The sequence below is a fragment of the Ursus maritimus genome, unplaced genomic scaffold (assembly GCF_017311325.1).
Source record: "Ursus maritimus isolate PB19 unplaced genomic scaffold, ASM1731132v1 scaffold_1, whole genome shotgun sequence".
NCBI classification, from domain to species: Eukaryota; Metazoa; Chordata; class Mammalia; order Carnivora; family Ursidae; genus Ursus; species Ursus maritimus.
Window position 1 is genome coordinate 52,884,466 of NW_024423343.1, and position 20,291 is coordinate 52,904,756.

General features: G+C 37.3%; 1 protein-coding gene across 5 annotated transcripts in view; it reads left to right on the plus strand.

Annotated features, from left to right (window-relative positions):
* Positions 1-20,291, plus strand: part of TTN (titin) — a 266,895-nt gene that overhangs the window by 125,086 nt on the left and 121,518 nt on the right. For 2 of the 5 annotated variants that reach the window (XM_040643349.1, XM_040643355.1), the window contains 24 exons: positions 159-242; positions 434-514; positions 723-1,019; positions 2,532-2,606; positions 3,377-3,451; positions 4,098-4,190; positions 4,751-4,828; positions 5,790-5,858; positions 6,132-6,215; positions 6,370-6,663; positions 7,509-7,589; positions 8,387-8,464; positions 14,984-15,067; positions 15,379-15,462; positions 15,546-15,629; positions 17,822-17,905; positions 18,018-18,101; positions 18,185-18,268; positions 18,400-18,483; positions 18,620-18,703; positions 18,832-18,915; positions 19,046-19,123; positions 19,532-19,612; positions 20,043-20,129. The exons of the other annotated variants lie outside the window; for them this stretch is intronic. In XM_040643349.1, the coding sequence (XP_040499283.1) occupies positions 159-242; positions 434-514; positions 723-1,019; positions 2,532-2,606; positions 3,377-3,451; positions 4,098-4,190; positions 4,751-4,828; positions 5,790-5,858; positions 6,132-6,215; positions 6,370-6,663; positions 7,509-7,589; positions 8,387-8,464; positions 14,984-15,067; positions 15,379-15,462; positions 15,546-15,629; positions 17,822-17,905; positions 18,018-18,101; positions 18,185-18,268; positions 18,400-18,483; positions 18,620-18,703; positions 18,832-18,915; positions 19,046-19,123; positions 19,532-19,612; positions 20,043-20,129 (2,391 nt within the window). The remainder of the gene's footprint in view (positions 1-158; positions 243-433; positions 515-722; positions 1,020-2,531; positions 2,607-3,376; positions 3,452-4,097; positions 4,191-4,750; positions 4,829-5,789; positions 5,859-6,131; positions 6,216-6,369; positions 6,664-7,508; positions 7,590-8,386; positions 8,465-14,983; positions 15,068-15,378; positions 15,463-15,545; positions 15,630-17,821; positions 17,906-18,017; positions 18,102-18,184; positions 18,269-18,399; positions 18,484-18,619; positions 18,704-18,831; positions 18,916-19,045; positions 19,124-19,531; positions 19,613-20,042; positions 20,130-20,291) is intronic. 5 annotated transcript variants of the gene reach the window in all.

The window sequence follows — 20,291 nt, forward strand, 5'->3', positions numbered from 1 at the left end:
TCCCCTGTGGAAAAGAAAAGATTTTATTTTAAAGATAAAATGCTTCTTGAAATACCTTGGTCATATTTTTATTACCATATCTTAATCTTTTTGACACTATGCTTAAACTCAAAATTTTATGTTGTGTAACATTTTTTTTCTAAATAATTTCTTTAAAGTGCCGGAAGTGCCCAAAAAGCCAGTGCCTGAGAAGAAGGTGCCAGTTCCTGTTCCTAAGAAGGCAGAGGCTCCACCTGCAAAAGGTACATCACTTCATCATTTAAGTACATGGAAAAAAAATCTTTTGTTCATATATATTCATGTGCAAATTCCCCCATAATATTACAAGTTTAAAAATTTGTCTTATTACAAATATTTAGTGGTTATTTTCATATATATTGCTCTAAGACATATAAAAGAACACATTTCTTAAAGACAAATAATATGTTTAAAGTGCCAGAGGTGCCCAAGAAGATCATCCCAGAGGAAAAGCCAACACCTGTTCCGAAAAAAGTGGAAGCTCCACCACCCAAAGGTACATTAATCACTAACAAAACTGGGACAAAAAGGAAAACTAACGGTCTTATTCAGCTTTGCTAATTTCCATTAATGCTTCGTGACCTTGAATCTGATGACAGTTAGTGCCTCTATGATCACAGAATATTTGCTTTTCATGTTGTCCCATTGTCATGAATAGTGTACAAAAAAGTGACACTTGTATGATTGAATAAATATCTTTCAAGTGCCAAAGAAACGTGAGCCAGTTCCAGTTCCTGTAGCTCTACCTCGGGAAGAAGAAGTTCCATTTGAAGAAGAAATTGCTCCTGAAGAGGAAGTTCTCCCTGAGGAAGAGGAAGTTCTCCCCGAGGAAGAGGAAGTTCTCCCCGAGGAAGAGGAAGTTCTCCCCGAGGAAGAGGAAGTTCCTCCTGAGGAAGAAGTTCCTCCTGAGGAGGAAGAATTTATACCTGAGGAAGAAGTTGAACCTGAAGAAGAGGAAGTTCTTCCAGAAATTAAACCTAAGGTGCCAGTACCTGCACGAGGTATAGCAACTCTTCTTGGAGTCATCAAGGCCTCTTTTGTGTTGAATTCTTGCTTTCCATCTTTTTTTGTTCATCTCCAGCTTTATCTATAATACTTCACTCTTTATGTTGTCCACCATCTAAATCTTAGAAAGCATTCCAGACATGTGTGCCTTCATTATTGTGTCTGTCATGTGTGTCTGTCTCTTGGAAATGACTTGAATGTCTTTTCAAATTTCATGATATGAACTGTTATCTAGTTGTTTGTGGTCTTATTCTCATTTGTCTTTTTGTTATATAGACAATACTGTGCATGTGATTTTTAATGTCTTAAAATGAATGTTTTTAAGTGCCTGAAGTCCCAAAGAAACCTGTACCTCAGAAGAAAGTCCCTGTTCCTGCTCCTAAAAAAGTGGAACCTCCACCACCCAAAGGTATACCTCCCCAGAGTGAATACACATTCTTCATAGCTTCACCGGAAAAGTTATGGTGCAACTGGGGTTTAGGAATAGTTACATTTACAAAATAGACAGTCACATTTTTCTTTCTAAAAATGTTTAGGAACACTGATATCCACTTTTCATTGGATACAAAGCAGTATTCAAGAACAAGGATAAAAGGCGGTATTGTCCCAGAACTGCCACAGAAGGTCTACCTAGTGTCTGTCATTTTAGTAAACTTCGTAATTTTCATATAGATATTCTGCAAAGCTAAATTATCTACACAAAAACATACCTGAAAAATATAATGAATAAATTTTCCTAAATTTCATCTTTCAACTATTTATATGAAGTGCTTTTATAACACTAGGATGGAAAGAAAAAGTGATTGAAGTATTTATCAAAACACTGAGTAATAGCTTATGTCTTCTGATACATACATATAAATGGCAGCCCAGCAGGTTTTGATTTTAGCCTTAGCTTTGTTCCTTGCCAAATTCTTCTGAGCAAGTCTTTTAACCAATCTGAGCCTCAGGTTTGTCTCCTATAAAATGGGGAGACTAGTATCAGTCCTGGTGGGCTCAGATATCATGAGGATACAATACAGTAAGGTATGTGCAAGTGCTCTATCACTGAATGAATTATCCAGATCAGTTCATAGCACAGGACAAAGTCCGTATATTTATACCTTAAAGCTCAGTATTTTCTGCCAAAGATCATGGCATCGCTACTGAAAATGAGTATAATGCCTCCATCAGGTTAAATAGTCATATAATCAATGAAATGGTAAAGCCAATCCTTTATTAGACTTCAATGATTCAGAAATACTTTATAGATAATGATATAGATACTATATAGATAAATTACTAGTGAAATTAAAATGGATGAAATGACAGCATCTGTCCTCTGACATTCAAGTAGGTAGCTGATCCCTCACTCTACAAAATCTGTCTCTATCATAACACTGGGCTCCCGACTCGCCCTGCATCTCTACCCTGAACAACTGTTGCATGTGGTCTGTGTGTGAACTTCTTGCCTTCTCTCTTTTGTATCCCTCACGATAAATTCTCACCATGAAATGATGTCTTTAAAGTGCCTGAGGTTAAGAAGAAAGTGCCAGAGAAGAAAGTGGTCATTCCTAAGAAAGAGGAGGCTCCTCCTGCCCCAGGTACTACTATTCCCAAGCAAATTAGACACTGCCATTTCTTTCTGTCACCTGTAAGAGTCAACCCGTCCTCTTCCAGTATTTGTTAGTATAACTTGTATTTTTGCTATGTCTCTTGTCTCCATGTTTGTGCAACTTAAATTATAAAATAATATCTTTAAAGTGCCTGTGGTGCTTAAGAAGCCTGAACCAGAAAAGAAAGTGCCTCCTCCTGGTGTTAAGAAAGCAGTGGCTCCTCCTGTCAAAGGTACATCACCCGAACGAGGACGCGTTTGCTGTACTGATGTTGGACTGTGACGCTGTCCGTACAGGATGTTTGTCTGCCTTGTGTGGTCTGTCATTGCCATTCACCATTTGTGACTGTGGTGCACCCGTGTTGGTACTGCGTCAGTTCTCCCACTTTGTGTTTGTGTGTTTACGTTGATTCTCTATGTGTGTTATTTCTAAAAAATAAAAACACTCAACTAATAGATCTTTAAAGAGCCCAAAGTAACTAAGAAGCCAGTCCCTGAAGTACCCTTTGCTCTTCCTGAAAAAGCAGAGGCGCCAGCAGTGAAAGGCAGAATATCTCTTTAAATGGGCTCTTAGTCTTAAATCACAAAACTCTTCATTTTTGTTTCATTAATTGATTCTGTGAAATCTCCATGTTTCGTCTTGTGCATGTATATGTTGATATTTACTCCCTTGTGTTGAAAAACAGGGAAACTTGGTCTTTATGCACTCTTCACTGGTTCTTGCATTTTAAGTGCCTAAAACGATCAATATCTTTTAAGTTCCTGAGGTACCTAAGAAAGTGGAAGAAAGACGAATCATTCTCCCTGAAGAAGAGGAAGTGCCACCAGTTGAAGGTAGATGACTTTCTAAGAAAATAGATTTTCCAGGTCGTCATTGTCTTATCACTGTCTAATATTGGAAGAACGCAAATGCACATTTTACCTTCAGAAAATAAACATATTCAGACTCTAATAGAAATCATTATTTACTTAATAGAAATTGGGCAGGCAAATTAAAATCAACTGACTCTCCTTTCTTACATGCTTAGCCAGTTTGTTCGTTTGTTTGTGTGTTTATTTTAATGACAGTCTTTGAAAGGAAACTGTATGTGTCATGGGGAATTTTTCATCAAATGACTTGGTTGGCAATAGTGGGATAAAACTGCCCCAAAGAAATTCCAGTTAAGCCTGAGTAGTTGATACAGAAAACCTGATGTCTACACCCTAACAGAATGTTTGCCTTCAAACAAGCCCACCTCCATTAAAAATAATAATTTCAACTAAATTCTCTCTGACATCTTTTCTAATTCTGAAGTTCTGGGAAGGGGCTAACATATTTTGAAGACTCAATAGATTTTTTCAAGACTAGTGAGTTTGTACATGCATTGGAAAGGCTCACCTGTGACTTACCTATGTTTAAGACAACCTCCATTTTCAGATATGTCCTTTTAGCCTAATATTTACAAAAATTCTAACTTACGAAATAATAATCTTTTTAAAGTGTATGAGGAGCCGGAAGAGCCTATTCCAGAAGAAGAGATCCCTGAAGAACCACCTAGCATAGAAGAGGTTGAGGAAGTGGCGCCACCTAGAGGTACAGTGGCTTTTAGGAGTTGGACATTTAAAATCTATGGTGGTCCAAATCTTTCTCAGAATAAGTCTAAATCTAATATTCCTCAGTATACTTGTCTTACATCTTATCAATGACAAATTGAATAGCATCTGAAGTGCCCCACCCAACTTTTCTACTGCATCTCCAATACAATTCTTGTATCGTATTGTATTGGCACTTGAAAGTTTCCTAGCCAGACCCTATTATAACACTTTCTCCTAGTTTCTAGTTTTTGGGGTTTTATTCAGTATTAAAGTGGGGGAAATCTATTTCTGTTTTGTTTACTTTTTAGAATAATTCTTGGCCTATCGTTCCTGAAGACTATGCCAAGCTTTTGCATAACTGATCCTACATTTGCTAATAGGATTAGGAAGTAATAGCCTCCCATCTTTAGAAGTCACTACCTCATTTGTATAATTACTATTTAGGTTGCTCATATCTTTTAAAAATAAGTCAACATCTTGTGTTATTTTTTGCATATATGGGTGTTGTTCTGTTCATTGCATGTCATTTTTCAAAATGTCCATATAATATCTTTGAAGTGCCTGAAGTGGTTAAGAAAGCAGTACCTGAGGCACCTACTCCTGTTCCTAAAAAAGTGGAGGCACCGCCAGCTAAAGGTATAGCAAATCTCAATTAATAATGTCTTTAAATTCCATTTGCGGTTCTTTAAAAAAAAACAAACAGAAATTTCTTCTTTGATTGCTTTCTTAGAGTCATTTAAGTAGCAAACTTCTGAAATTGATTAGGGACCAGTAAAAAAAAATGTAACCCATTTCATATCTTTAGCCTTTTTTTGAAATGTGAATGGATGATTATGTTAATGGCCGGCTGTGTGTGTGTGTGTGTGTGTGTGTGTGTGTGTAAATTACTCTGGAAGCTTCTCATTTTAAACAGCTGAGAATTTTAATGGTAATAAGTACACCTCTCTATGCTTATGTACATAACAATAGACCCTTCTTCTCCACATTCCGTTCATAAATTTTATTCCATTATATCAAGTTTTTTCATGTTATCATAATTATGTATACTATATTATAGGGGGAAAATAATCTGTTCTAATGCTGGGATGATAACTATTTTAAAGAGCCTCATGGCCTAAGTATTTCAGGGTTATTACAAAATGTCTACTTCTCTTCGCTTCCTAGGTAGTTTAATGCTTCAGGGGTGCTCTTAACAGATAAGCTTATGCTGTCCCTCTCACAGTAGGCATCCCCCACCCCAGATAAAATAGTCCTCAGCTGAATAGGACACCTGTGTTAAGGCTTAAGCACTCTATTATGGTAGTCACTTCAAAAAAGTCTTCATCAAATTAAAGCTAGTAGAAGTAGGCTCAATATCGGTAATCCCTGCTATTTAAAAACAAGTAGAACAGCACAGATTCTTGTGGACGTGTCTTCGTCTTATCTAGTTACACAAATAACTGAATTGGGAAAATATCTTTAATTGTCTGTAAAATGTGTGTCCAGTAGTAGAGTGACTTCTTATGCTTCAGCTATTATAAAGATGTTGTTTTTACCATTTTTATTTTGTTCATTATCGAGTATTGTCAGCTAACTGAAATGCCTAATATCTTTAAAGTGCCAAAGAAGGTTCCTGAGGAAAAAGTGCCTGTTCCTGTTCAGAAAAAAGAGCCACCTCCAGCCAAAGGTACATATTCTGTTGTAAACCCGAACTTCCTGTTAATAGTTTTTCATTAGGATTTTTATGTTTGGGGTACCTGGCTGGGTCAGTCAGTAGGGCATGTGATTATTGATCTCAGGGTCATGAGTTCAAGCCCTACGTTGGGTAAAATTTTAAAAAATTTTTAAAATGAAAAAAGATTTTTATGTTTTATGTCTCTGTGTCTTGACTGTTTTGATGTCTTTTGTCTATGAAAACTTGTTCTTGATAGTCCTAAATATTAAAACTATATCTTTAAAGTGCCTGAAAAGAAAGTCCCAGAAAAGAAAATCGCAGAAAAGAAAGTCCCTGTGCCTAAAAAAGAAGCTGTTCCCCCAGCTAAAGGTATTTTTGGAAAGATCTTCTCCATATCTTTGCATATTATTGCATGAAAGCCTTCTTTTTTTTTTCAGTTGTTTTCATTCTGTAGTTTTGAATATTTATCTTCGTTTCTTGTGTGTTGGAAAAAACAAATTTCTTAAAGTAGACGCTCTTTCAGGGAGGACCGTCCTTGAAGAAAAAATATCAGTTGCCTTCCACAAAGAGGAGGTAGTAAGAGAGAGAACAGAATTAGAAGTAGTGGAAACACCAGTGGAAGTGCTTGAGGAAGAAGAGTTCCATGAAGTTCAAGAATATTTTGAAGAAGAAGAATTCCACGAAGTAGAAGAATTCATCAAAGTAGAACGACCTAGAGTTGAAGATGTACACAGAGCTGAAGAGGTCCACAGGGTAATAGAAGTTTTGGAGACAGAAGAAGTGGAAGTATACGAAAAACCCAAAGCTCCACCTAAAGGTATAGGTGAAATCTGTCACTATTACAAATTGTTCGACCTTGCTCTAACTCACTTTTTTTTTTAAGCGCATTTCATGTCCAATTTGGAATACTAGAAACCCACTTACTTTCCAAGTTAAAATCATGGAATGCTTTAAGCATGAGCCTCAACTATTTGATACAGAGATTAATGCAGAGTAGAGATTAACCTTACAGTGTATAATTTTAGCAGACAAGAGAATGGTATTTGGTATCTACTTATCTAAGGAGCTCACTGTATGAATTTTAGATTCTTTCTTGAATCCAGCTGAGAATGATTGTTACATGATGGTTACAGGTGCCAAAATAACTGACCAATGTCATCAGTTGAGTGAAACAGAAGCTTCTCAGTTCACTGAGAAATGTCCATGTTCAGGCAAAACAACCATTGCTTTGTTAACATGAGTCAGCTGTTCACAAACCGATCATTGCTTGTCAAAGGCTTCTGCCATCTTATGATATTTTCATTAGAGAAATAACATTAAGGAAGCAAATGCAGCATTGGTAACACCACCTGCTCTCTAGTATTTTATGAGGATAAACTGTGATACAAATAAATTCTCTTTGGTACCATTCCAGATCTTGCACAAATTCATAGGTGTATAATATGAAGGACTATTTGTGTGTGCATGTATGCTTATTATTCATAGTAAATCTACAATATAGATGAAATGAAGGAAAATCACATCACTCTTGGAAGTGTGATGTAAATTCAAAAAATATAAGTAGATAAAGCATCTATGAGCCCTCACTGGACTAACTTTATTGGTAGTGCTCCCTAATACTTCAAGAACTCATTCTAAATCAAAACACTAATATCTTTGAAGGGCCTGAGATATCTGAGAAAATCATCCCTCCAAAAAAACCACCCACTAAGGTCGTTCCTCGAAAAGAGCCACCAGCTAAAGGTATTTCCTTGGTGTATTTCACTAGTGAAAAACTACTTACCTCATTATATGTACAGCAGCACCTTGATTGCATTACAGATTTGTGTTCTTGATGTTTTTCTTCTGTGCTTTGTGTTTTGGGAATTTCTAAAACAAACTAATATCTTTAAAAGGGTTGAGGGGCCAAAGGAAGTTCTACCAAAACAGGAAGTCACTGTTGTTATACCTAAAACACCCAAAGCAAATATCCTTATCAACCAAATAATGCACTAGGTTTCCTTCTTTGGTACTGTTTGATTGTATATTCACTAACATGCTTATTGATAAATCTATTTTTTCCTGTTCTTAATTTTAATCACCTAGTACTAATAAATGCATAGTGACTATGTGTCTAATGTCCCTGCTTTGTTCATTTTTGGGAACCTCTTGAATTTTACAATAGAGATAAAAAACATCTAATAAATAATAGATACTTATATCTTTAAAGTCCTTGAGTCATTTAAGAACATTATCACTGAAGAGAAAGTACCAATTATTCCACCAAAACAAGCAGAAGTAGCACCACCAAAAGGTGTCTTGTTAATTTTTCTTGTCAAGTTCTTGCAATTCTAACATGGGAAATTCTTCTGGATTTCTGTTGTCGTATTTGTTATCAAAATTCATTTTAAGTACCGTAATATATTTGACAAAGTGCTAATAACTCTGTTTCATATTATGACCATGTCATGTTTTGTGTTTACGTTTCTCTTACATTGTGCTTGTTACAAATCTTTATGAATGTTTAAAAGTAAAAGAAATTATTACTACTATCTTTAAAGTACCTGAAGTGCCCAAGAAAATTGTGGTAGAAGAAAAAGTACGTGTTCCTGAAGAGCCCAAATTTCCACCAGCTAAAGGTACCCGCCTTTGCTGATTCACCACTAACATAAAACCCCCTTGTATTCACTTACTATGGAGCAGAGAGAGAGAGATCCTACCCCCCCTCCATGCCACGATACAGCTGGACTATGTCAACTTCAGTTGATGTTCTGTAACATATTCCTTCCTTTTGTGATGACTCTCTGGAAACAAAAGCATCAGCCTAAATGTTGTCACTGTTTTTGTTGATCCTCTTCTTAAGCCATAGTTAAATGATATTGACCCCCCTCAACTTCTTTTCAAAAATAATTTATTTTGGAAGCCATTGTCAAGGAGCTCTGGAAACAAACATTCCAGATAACAACAGACAATGATGCTATACCCCAAGGACAAAGTATTTTTAATATGACAAGTCAAGAACTCATCAACAAGGCAATCTAGAGAGATGCATTGACTGTGGGTTTAGTTGGCTTACGATTTTGGAATTCTTGGCATGCTTCTTGTTAGGTCTCCTTTTTGTCTTGATATTATATACCCAATTATGACATTTTTAAAAAAATAAAATAAATATCTTTAAAGCACCTGAAGTACCCAAGAAAATTGTTCCAGAAGAAAAGGTTCGTGAAGCTGTTCCTAAAAAGCCTGAAGTTCCACCAACTAAAGGTATACACTGAAACTAATCATGACATGAAATGACTGTTTAGTTATTCATGGTTTAAAGTGAATGTGTGTGATGTTAGATCCTTGTACTTTGCTTCTTTATATTCTTAGTATACTTGTTATTTATAACAATTAATATACTAATATCTTTAAAGTTCCTGAGGTGCCTAAGAGAAGTATTCAAGAAGAAAAATCTCTTTCTGAAGACACAACGATGTACAGTGAGTGTAGAAAGTTGATGGTTCTCTTTGGTTTCATTTGTGTTGTCTTCATAGCTTTTAAAAATAAGTATACTAATATCTTATCAAAGCCTAACATGCCAAAAAATATTTGGCTAAAATTCAATAATTTAAATGGTTATTTGTCTCAGACAAGGTATATATCTCCTCACCAATTTAAAAAAAATAAATAGTCCTGTACTTATAACTTTGCCCAATTTTAGAAAAGTCGTTTGCCTTTTTGAATTTGTCATTGTCTTGTCTTGTTAACCTGTTCTGCATACAAATATCTTCTGCTTTGAAGCAATTTATTTTCTCACGCCATGAAGTAACTTTAACTTCATAATAATAATTTAATAGGATTTCATAGAATCAAAATGCCCCCCCCCTTTTTTTTACTCTTTACAACCATCATTGGAAACGTTTTGGCAATGTTGCTCAAATGACCATAGATTTATAAGGCCATTACAACATCAAAAGAATTCTCAAGCCATTTTTTGTTTGCTTTTATGTAAAAATATGTTTAAATAATTTGAGGAGTAAAATAATCTCAGTAATAAAATATTCTGAATAGAATACAATTCAGTAATCTGAATAATAAAAATGCTGGTACTCAAGATATTCTTCCATTTATTTTAATCTAAAAAATACCAATAGTTCTAACATTCTTTCATTTATTTTAATCTAAAAAATTCAGTTTAAACCCTTTTCTTTGGCCTGTAATACCAGGTTGGGATAAATATATATGATGGCTCCCTCCTTTGAACACCCTCTCTGTACTTCAGTTAGGTTATTGTCACCAGCCGGTCTTCCTTTCTAAAAGCTAGAGAAATCTTTATTTTCTTCAGTTGCCTTATTTTCAAAGATTTAATTATTTTTCTTTTTCTCTTTGGCTTCCAATCCCTACATGGTTATTAAACTACACTGCCATAAACCAGATATGGTTTAAAATTAAGCCAACTAGGTTCCTGGAAAAGGGAAGGACTTATATGAATTTCCAGTAGGTCAAATGAAGGCGAATTCTCGATATGCAACTCAGTATCAACCCTGTTCTTTATGGACAAAACTAAGAGCAAAGGGCAATTTTGCCAATAACTTTCTGCAGGCAAAGTAGATGAACTGTATAGTCCCTAGCCAGTGAATTCCTCAATTTTATTATAATCATAAATGAGAGTTCTATATGTTAGAACTGGGAATGAGGCTTTCTCTTAGCAGATGTGTTCTTGTCATGAGTTTGTGTCTATGTACTACTGGTAATTCGGGTGATGAGTGTGTGCTAAGTACTATGTTTTCTTAATACGGTTCATCATCACCTTGAAATGCCCTTAATTGTATAAATACTAATATCTTTAAAGTTTATGAAGTCTCTGAAGAATCTACCACAGAAGAAAAAGTACTCATGACTCATCCTCCAAAGACGAAAATCAAAATAGCAAAAGGTATATAACACCAATGATCTAGTCTGAAGCAAATTTATTTGGGGCTCATTTTAAAAGTTCAATCTTTTCCTCACTGTTTATAAATATAACTATACTCCTATCATTTAAGTGCCTGAGCCACCCAAGAAAGTTGTTGCAGAGGACAAAATATCTGTGACTGTTCCTAAAAAGAGAGAAACACCAGCAACTAAAGGTACATTTCAACAACACCAAACTTGGATGAATAACTTTGTATTCAAGACTCAAAAATTGTGTGTTATATAATTTACTGTTTTCACAACTTCTAAGTGTAAACCTACTAATATCTTTAAAGAGCCTGATACAACCAGAGAAGTTTTTCCAGAGGTGGAGTTACCTGAGGCTGTTCCCCAAATTCCAGAGCATCCTCCAACTGAAGGTATAATTCTTAGTTATGAAAATCCAAAGAGAATCTTTCTTCTTCAGTCTGAAAAATATGTTTCGTGTTTTGTGTAGGTTCTCAGAACCTCTAACACTAAAATACTAATATCTTTAGGGTGCCCAGTGTACCCAAGACAAGGAACTTTCTATGACTTGCCTCCTCCCCCCCCACCAAAAAAAATCCCACTCCTCCAATGTACAAGGATAAGCAATTAGAACAAAAATTAAATTTCTAATTTAAAGTTACATCTTTTTAAATACTAACTTTTTATATATGTTGTGTCTTCATGTCTTTGCCTTTTCTCAACTAAAAAATACTAATATCTTTAAGAGTTGGAAGTCTCCAAGGAAGGTCTTCCAGAGCGGCAAGTTCCTGTTGTTAAAAGAAGAAGAATACCAACACCAAAAGGTATAAGCCAGAGGAAAGCTGATTTTCATATCTCATGATTGTAGTTGTACTTAACACATGTAAATATACTAATATTTTGAGAGCCCCAGATGCCACCAAGGAAGTCATTTCAGAGACGTGGTTCCCCCAAAGCAGAAGTTGAACTGGGTGTATACATGTTCCCCTGAGTTATTCAAGAGAAAATAGAGGAGGGGGAAAAATCTTTAACTTCTCTAAATGGAAGATGCTTGGGCTACAGAGTTTAACTATGAGGTCTCCAGGGAATATGTGAAGCCATATAATGTGTAGATGGATTCTTCAATAAGAAATAGTTATTACTGTTTCCAAAAAAAGAAAAAAAAATCAGACTAGCTAGGATAAAAATCTACATGAGACCACTTATAACATTTATATCCCTGAAACTAGATTGAATTGGTTTAACACTCCCCCTTTAAAGCAGAAATCAGTGCCATCAAATGACAAGAGGTGCTTGGCTGTAGACTATAAATCAGTAATTTAACTCTCCACAGGGTTGAAATTTCAGGAGATAATATAACTGCCTATTAGAATTGCTTTTCTATTAAAATAAACCTCCTACTAAACACAAGCATATGAATTTGAAATAATTATTTTCCCATAAGCCTTGAGTATAGAAATATTCTCAGAAAACCATGACTTAAAGATAATAAAATATTAAATTCAACTTTGAGCAGCTTTTTTTGTAGGATGGTGTCTACCCAAGAGCCTTCTAAAACTAAGGCCGTTAAAACTAGTTAACGGTATTCTGCACTGAATACTTAGTTGTTCCTCTCATTATCTTATTTTTTTAGAGTCCTACATTTTTCCATCTTGAATATTTTTAGGTAAATCAAAAGATGAGAAAGTTTTAAAACATCCAGCATAACAAGTTCTCTACAATATCCATGATATTGTATAATTTAAGGAATATCTGAACGCTTTGACGTGATTTTTTCAGTCTAGAATCTTTGGGTCATTCTCCTCCCTCCTATACTTGAAAACAAATACCTTTCTAAGGTGCCCAAGGTAAGGGTATAAAATGAAGCCTATCCAGACAAGAAAGAGCTGTTTTATTCTCCTCAAATTAATAATTAAAAGTACATCATTAATTGTACAAAATCAATCTTTTTCACTTGAAGCTAATTTTCCATGATCTAGTTTTCTATACATCTACCATTCCAAGAAATAAAATTACTAATATTGATAGTACCTGAGGTGACCAAGAAAATAGCTCCTGATAATCAAGTACTCATCCTGTCACTAAAGGATCAGATGCGGGGAGTAGGAAGGTGTCCTAGTCTGGGGCATTCTTGTAGGTGGATGTAGGACTAAAACTCATCATCATTCTGAAGTACAATGCATTAATACCTTTAAAGTGCCCAAGTCACTTCAGGAAACTGTCCTTGTAAGGAAAACACCCATGTCTGCTTCCCCTGAAATTGAAACATCTTCCAGTAAAGGTATCATTCATTCAATCATTCCTGCCATCATTCATTTATTAAATGGCAATTATGTGTGTGGTGCTAGGGAGCTGGGGAATAATGAACAAAGACAATTAGGGCTTGATTCCTTTCTTCAAAACTTTATACATCTTCCAGTTTTTAAAAGAAGCTCCCTTGTAGCCAGAAAGACCACTTTGGTGTAGTTAATGTAACTAACGTCTTCGCTGATGCCTTAACCTTTAAGCTTGATACTAATCTCTTCCAAGTGCCAGAAGCTATGAAAGAAGTTGCTCCTGAAATGCAAGTATCTGAGGATTTTCCTAAAGAGCCAGAACTTCTGCCTGTAAAAGGTACGTGATACCTGCGAACAGACACTGAAGAAGAAACGATCTGTCCTCTGTTCTTACGACTACGCTTTTCTAATGTTCTTTGTAACAGCTAAATGTAAACATACTAATATCTTTCAAACACCTGGAGCTGCACAAGAAGTTCCCTCTCAAGAGAAAACGTTTGTGGGTGTTCCTATTCAAACAGAAACCCCTTCTATTTAAAGTATTCACTCAACAAATGCCTCGTGAGGAGGGTCCACAGTGTCACAGGAACTAAGCCAAGTGCTGGTGAAGGGCCAGCACCTCTTCCCGAGGATCCCCTAACCCCTAAGTCTTAGTTGATGGGTGGAGCAAGGGAAAAGGAGACCTCTAGAAAACTACACTTGCCAACTTATTGTGGTTACTGTTTCCACTAATCCTTTTACATCTTAAACGTGAAATACTAATATCTTTAAAGTGCCTGAAGCTCCTCAAGAAGTTGTTCCTGCAAAGAGAGCTCCTTCCAAAAAAAGAGAACCTCCTTCAGTTGAAGGTACAAGTGACCATGCCCTCAAGCTAAAGAAGAAATAGCTCTTGTAGTCTTGAGAATATTTTGCTGTTCCTAGTGGTCTTCATAACACTAAATGTTAAAATACTAATTTCTTAAAGTGCTGGAAGCTCCCCAAGAAATTGTCCCTGAAAAGAAAACATATGTGATTCCTCACAAAGAGCCTGAAGTTTCTCGAGATGAAGGTATATGTTGCTGGAGGCTTAGAAATTTGGGGAAATGTCTTTTCCTGTATGAATGTGTTTCTTGTCTGTACGGATTCTTATAACTTCTCAATGTAAAAATATTAATATCTTTAAAGTGCCAGAGGCGCCCAGAGAGGTTGTCCCAGAAAAGAAAGTGCATCCTCCCCAAAAGCCTGAAGTCGTACCTCTCAAAGGTACATTCTAAACCACCCTTTACTTAACGTGGGATAGGGAGGGCAGAGCAAGACCACCTGGCTAGACTTGAAAGCTCTTTTGATATATAAATGCAGTTCTTGTCTGTGTTAATCCTTGTGACTCAAGAGTAAATTTACTAATATCTTCAAAGTACCCAAGGCTCCCAAAGAGGTTGTCCCTGACAAGAAAGTGTTTGTGGTGCCTTCTAAAAAGCCGGAAGTCCCACGTGTAACAGGTATTTGTCACCAACCTTAGGTTTAAAAAGATATAACTCTTCTGCTCTTGAAAATATTTTGCTCTAGTGGTCTCATCATTCTTAAGTGTAATTTTACTAATATCTTTTAAGTGCCTGAAGTTCCTCAAGAAATTGTTCCTGAAAAGAAAGCACCAATGGTGCCTCCCAAAAAGCCTGAAGTTGCACCTGTTACAGGTACTTGTCACTCACCTCAGACTTTAGAAGATAGAGCCCTTCTGCTCTTGAAAATATTTTGTTCCAGCAGTCTCATAACCCCTGAGTGTAATTTTACTAATATCTTTTAAGTGCCTGAGGCTCCCAAAGAAGTTGTCCCTGAGAAGAAGGTGTCTGTGGCGCCTCCTAAAAAGCCCGAAGTCCCACCTGCTAAAGGTATTTGTCACTGACTTTAGGCTTAAAAAGACATAAGTCTTCTGCTCTCGAAAATATCTTGTTCCAGTCGTCTTCATGGTTCCTAAATGTAATTTTACTAATATCTTTTAAGTGCCTGAGGCTCCCAAGGAAGTTGTCCCTGAAAAGAAAGTACCTGTGGCACCTCCTAAAAAGCCCGAAGTCCCACCTGTTAAAGGTATTTGTTGCCAATGTTTGACTTAAAAAGACATACCTCTTAAGAAGAAATACCTCTTCTGCTCTTGGAAATATTTTTAGTCCATTGACCTCATTAATCTAAATGTAAAACTACTAATATCTTTTAAGTGCCTGAAGTTCCTCAAGAAATTGTTCCTGAAAAGAAAGCACCAATGGTGCCTCCGAAAAAGCCCGAAGTTGCACCTGTTAAAGGTACTCAGACTTAAGAAGATATAGCCCTTCTGCTCTTGACAATGTTTTGTTCCAGCAGTCTCATAACCCCTGAGTTTAATTTTACTAATATCTTTTAAGTGCCCGAGGCTCCTAAAGAAGTTGTCCCTGAAAAGAAGGTGCCTGTGATGCCTCCTAAAAAGCCCGAAGTCCCACCAGCCAAAGGTAGTCACGCCCATGTCACCGTGTTTGATACCGTCCATTTGTCGTTACTCTGTCTAATCATGGAAATACTAATATCTTTAAAGTGCCCGAGGTGCCCGAGGCAGCTGTTCCAGAAAAGAAGGTGCCTGAAGCTGTTCCTCCCAAACCGGAGAGTCCTCCCCCTGCAGGTAATGTCAGAGCAAAACATACTAGGGAGAAAACTGTTATTTTACTTAGAAAATTATGTATCTAAATACAACACAAAGGTGATAAAATTCTGAAGAAAAGAATGTCAGAATTTAACCAGAATATCTTAGTGTATAATTACATGGTATAGTCAGCAATTTTTTTCGCCTTTTCTAAATGCAAATTACCAATGTCTTTGAAGTGCCTGAGGTAACGCCAGAGGAAGTCATCCCTGAGAAGAAAGTACCCGTGGCTCCTCCTAAAAAGCCAGAGGCTCCACCTGCTAAAGGTATTTATCCCTCCATGTTGTTGTTGGTCACCTATTTCAGGAGGCTGGGAAAGTGTGTGTAGAAGTGTCTGCCCGTCTCATAAATTGTATTTGCTGGGGTAAATGTGTTGCAATATTACCCTGTTATAATCTCTAACCAAAAGATACTAATATCTTCAAAGTTCCTGAAGCTCCTGAAGAAGTTGTCCCCGAAATGAAAGTGTCTGTCGTTGTGCCCAAAAAACCAGAAGCCCCACCTGCTATAGGTATTTATGCCCTGTTAAGAAGAAAAAACATTGTCTTGTGCTCTTCTCAATCATTGTAATATATGCCTTCACTATTCGTAAATTCTAAAACTACTAATATCTTTCAAGTGCCTGAAGTTGCTCAAGAAGTTGTCCCCGAAAAGATAATTCCCAAGGCACCACCCAAAACACCAGAAGCCCCACCTGTCACAGGTACATGTTAGCCCTGACCTCATCTTGAAGAAATATCTCTTCTTTTCTCGAGAATAATTTTAGCCCATTGCTCTTCATTAACTTAACTTTAAAACTACTAATATCTTTCAAGTGCCCGAAGTTGCTCAAGAAGTTGTCCCAGAACCAAAATTTCCCAAGGCACCACCTAAAAAACCAGAAGCCCGACCAGTTTCAGGTATTGTTCACTCATATCCTTATCTAAAGAAGAAATACCTCTTCTGCTCTTGGAAATATTTTTAGTCCATTGACCTCATTAATCTAAATGTAAAACTACTAATATCTTTTAAGTGCCTGAAGTTCCTCAAGAAATTGTTCCTGAAAAGAAAGCACCAATGGTGCCTCCGAAAAAGCCCGAAGTTGCACCTGTTAAAGGTACTCAGACTTAAGAAGATATAGCCCTTCTGCTCTTGACAATGTTTTGTTCCAGCAGTCTCATAACCCCTGAGTTTAATTTTACTAATATCTTTTAAGTTCCTGAGGCTCCCAAGGAAGTTGTCCCTGAAAAGAAGGTGTCTGTGGCACTTCCTAAAAAGCCGGAAGTCCCACCTGTTAAAGGTATTTGTCACTGACTTTAGTCTTAAAAAGACATAACTCTCTTGTTTTTGACAATGTTTTGTTCCAGCAGTCTCATAACCCCTAAGTGTAATTTTACTAATATCTTTTAAGTGCCTGAGGCTCCCAAGGAAGTTGTCCCTGAAAAGAAGGTGTCTGTGGCACTTCCTAAAAAGCCGGAAGTCCCACCTGTTAAAGGTATTTGTCGCTGACGTTAGATTAAAAAGACATAACCCTCTGCTCTTGAAAATATTTTGTTCCAGTCGTCTTCATAACTCCTAAATGTAATTTTACTAATATCTTTTAAGTGCCTGAAGTTCCTCAAGAAATTGTCCCTGAAAAGAAAGCACCAGTGGTGCCTCTGAAAAAGCCCGGAGTTGCACCTGTTACAGGTACTTGTCACTCACCTCAGACTTAAGAAGATATAGCCCTTCTGCTCTTGAAAATATTTTGTTCCAGCAGTCTTATAACCCCCAAGTTTAATTTTACTAATATCTTTTAAGTGCCTGAGGCTCCCAAAGAAGTTGTCCCTGAAAAGATGGTGTCTGTGGCACTTCCTAAAAAGCCAGAAGTCCCACCTGCTAAAGGTATTTGTCACTGACTTTAGGCTTAAAAAGACATAACTCTTCTGCTCTTGAAAATATCTTGTTCCAGTCGTCTTCATAACTCCTAAATGTAATTTTACTAATATCTTTTAAGTGCCTGAAGTTCCTCAAGAAATTGTCCCTGAAAAGAAAGCACCAGTGGTGCCTCTGAAAAAGCCCGGAGTTGCACCTGTTACAGGTACTTGTCACTCACCTCAGACTTAAGAAGATATAGCCCTTCTGCTCTTGAAAATATCTTGTTCCAGTCGTCTTCATAACTCCTAAATGTAATTTTACTAATATCTTTTAAGTGCCTGAGGTTCCCAAGGAAGTTGTCCCTGAAAAGAAGGTGCCTGTGATGCCTCCTAAAAAGCCCGAAGTCCCACCTGCTAAAGGTATTTGTCACTGACTTTAGGCTTAAAAAGACATAACTCTTCTGCTCTCGAAAATATCTTGTTCCAGTCGTCTTCATGGTTCCTAAATGTAATTTTACTAATATCTTTTAAGTGCCTGAGGCTCCCAAGGAAGTTGTCCCTGAAAAGAAAGTACCTGTGGCACCTCCTAAAAAGCCCGAAGTCCCACCAGCCAAAGGTAGTCACGCCCATGTCACCGTGTTTGATACCGTCCATTTGTCGTTACTCTGTCTAATCATGGAAATACTAATATCTTTAAAGTGCCCGAGGTGCCCGAGGCAGCTGTTCCAGAAAAGAAGGTGCCTGAAGCTGTTCCTCCCAAACCGGAGAGTCCTCCCCCTGCAGGTAATAATGACACTATCAAAACTATTATTTTTAAAAAGAAACTCTCTTCTGAGTGTTGTAAAAACCTGTTTGTAAACTATTTCCCATGCTTGAGTCAACTCGAGCATTAAAATGAGCTTGTGTCTTTCAAGTGTATGAGGAGCCCGAGGAAGCTGCCTGGGAAGAGCCCACAGCGGAAGTTGTGGAAGAGCCAGAGCCTGCCGCTCCTCCAGAAGGTACCTGGCCAGCTGCTACGTTGCCTTAGCCAATTTTCCACCCCTCCTGCCCTGAAACTTCTGGACATTTTGAGTTTTTGTCTTATTTCTCATTCATCTTCGCGGATCCTAAAAAATTATATTCTAATATCTTTAGTGACCATGCCACCCAAGAAACCTGTCCCAGAAAAGAAACCACCTGCTGTCATTGCCAAAAAACCTGAACCACCACCAGTGAAAGGTACTTCTCAGTGCCGCCAACCTCCTACAGAAAAATGTCTGTTTTTTAAGTGTTGGGTTCCACTGCTATACCTAATGATTTTCATGTCATTGAAACTATGAGCTAAAAACGACTAATATCTTTTAAAGTGCCCGAGGTACCCAAGGAAGTTATTCCTGAAAAGAAGGTGCCTCCAGTGGTTCCCAAAAAACCAGAAGTCCCACCTGCTAAAGGTACATATAGCTGCCTGCCGTGTGATGGAGGGTGAAAGCTCCCACTCTCAGAAAGTCTTTTGTGCTATGTATATGTGATGAATGTTTGCTAGTGACTCTTCATGATATTAAAACACTAATACCTTTAAAGTGCCTGAAGTTCCGAAAGAAGTTGTTCCTGAGAAGAAAGTAACTGTTCCCAAGAAGCCAGAAGTCCCACCACCTAAAGGTACATGTCGCTAATGAGATTCTGCAGGAAAGCACTCACTCTGGTTTCAAAAGTTACTTATTATAGAAACCCCGTTGTTTGTCAAACTTCTTATAGTCACAATTACAAACCTGCCATTCTGGATTTTTAGGGTTTAAATGTTTTTCAATAACATCATTGGTTTAAAAACAAACTAAAAAACGGATGCATCTGTTACGTGCATTCAAGAGTTTGCTAATATGGATTTGTCCGTGTGCCTAGGCCATGTTTCCCTCCCCGCTCTGCAGAGCTCTGAACAGATTACTGGCCTTGCGAATTTTGCTCTTGGGTTTGTCTCTGGGTTATTTGACCTAGATGTGAACTAGAGGTGGTATAAATTTTGTGTACTTCTCAACTACCCAGAAGTAAAACTAACTAATATCTTTAAAGTGCCAGAGGTGCCAAAGAAACCTGCCGTAGAAGAGGAACCCGCCATTCCTGCTCCCGAGGAAGGAGAGCCTCCTGCAGAAGGTATGCCGAGACCACTCGCGACACTTGCTAATTTAAGCCTCATTCCTCCTTTTTGCTTAATTCAGTATCTCTTGGTCGTTTTCTGTCCTTTATTTGTCTTAATCATTCTTAATTAGCTCGGATTTGGGTTCTCAATCAGCGACATCTACATAGGGCATCATACGCCGTATTAAGCTTTCTCTAATGTTCACAGAAAGTGGGCAGAACTACTAACACTAAATGACGTTCAACACCAAAAGGGCTTTCCAAGCCCTCAAATCAATAGAAACAGCAGTCAGTGCAAATAAGATAGATTTCATCTTCACAAAACTAAGAGAAGGCGTTAATTAAAACAAGGGAAGAAATCAAGGTTACCAGTTTTATGTGCAGCGTTTTGCACATTTTAGAATATTGTTCCATACACGGAATTAAATTAATTCTATCTTTAAAGTATATGAAGAGCCTGAGGAAGTTGCTCCCGAAGAGGAAGAGCCAGTTCCTGTTGCTGAAGAGGAGCCAGAAGCCCCACCACCAGCAGGTACAAGACAGCATCCTGTACCGTACAGGAAAATACATCCCTGGAGTTTTGTATCTATTATATACCTTCTTTAAGGTAAAATGTCAGTCTCCTTCCTTGAAATTCGACTTCATTGGCAAGAACAGGAGTCGTTTGCGCACACAAAGCTATAGAACGTTACAG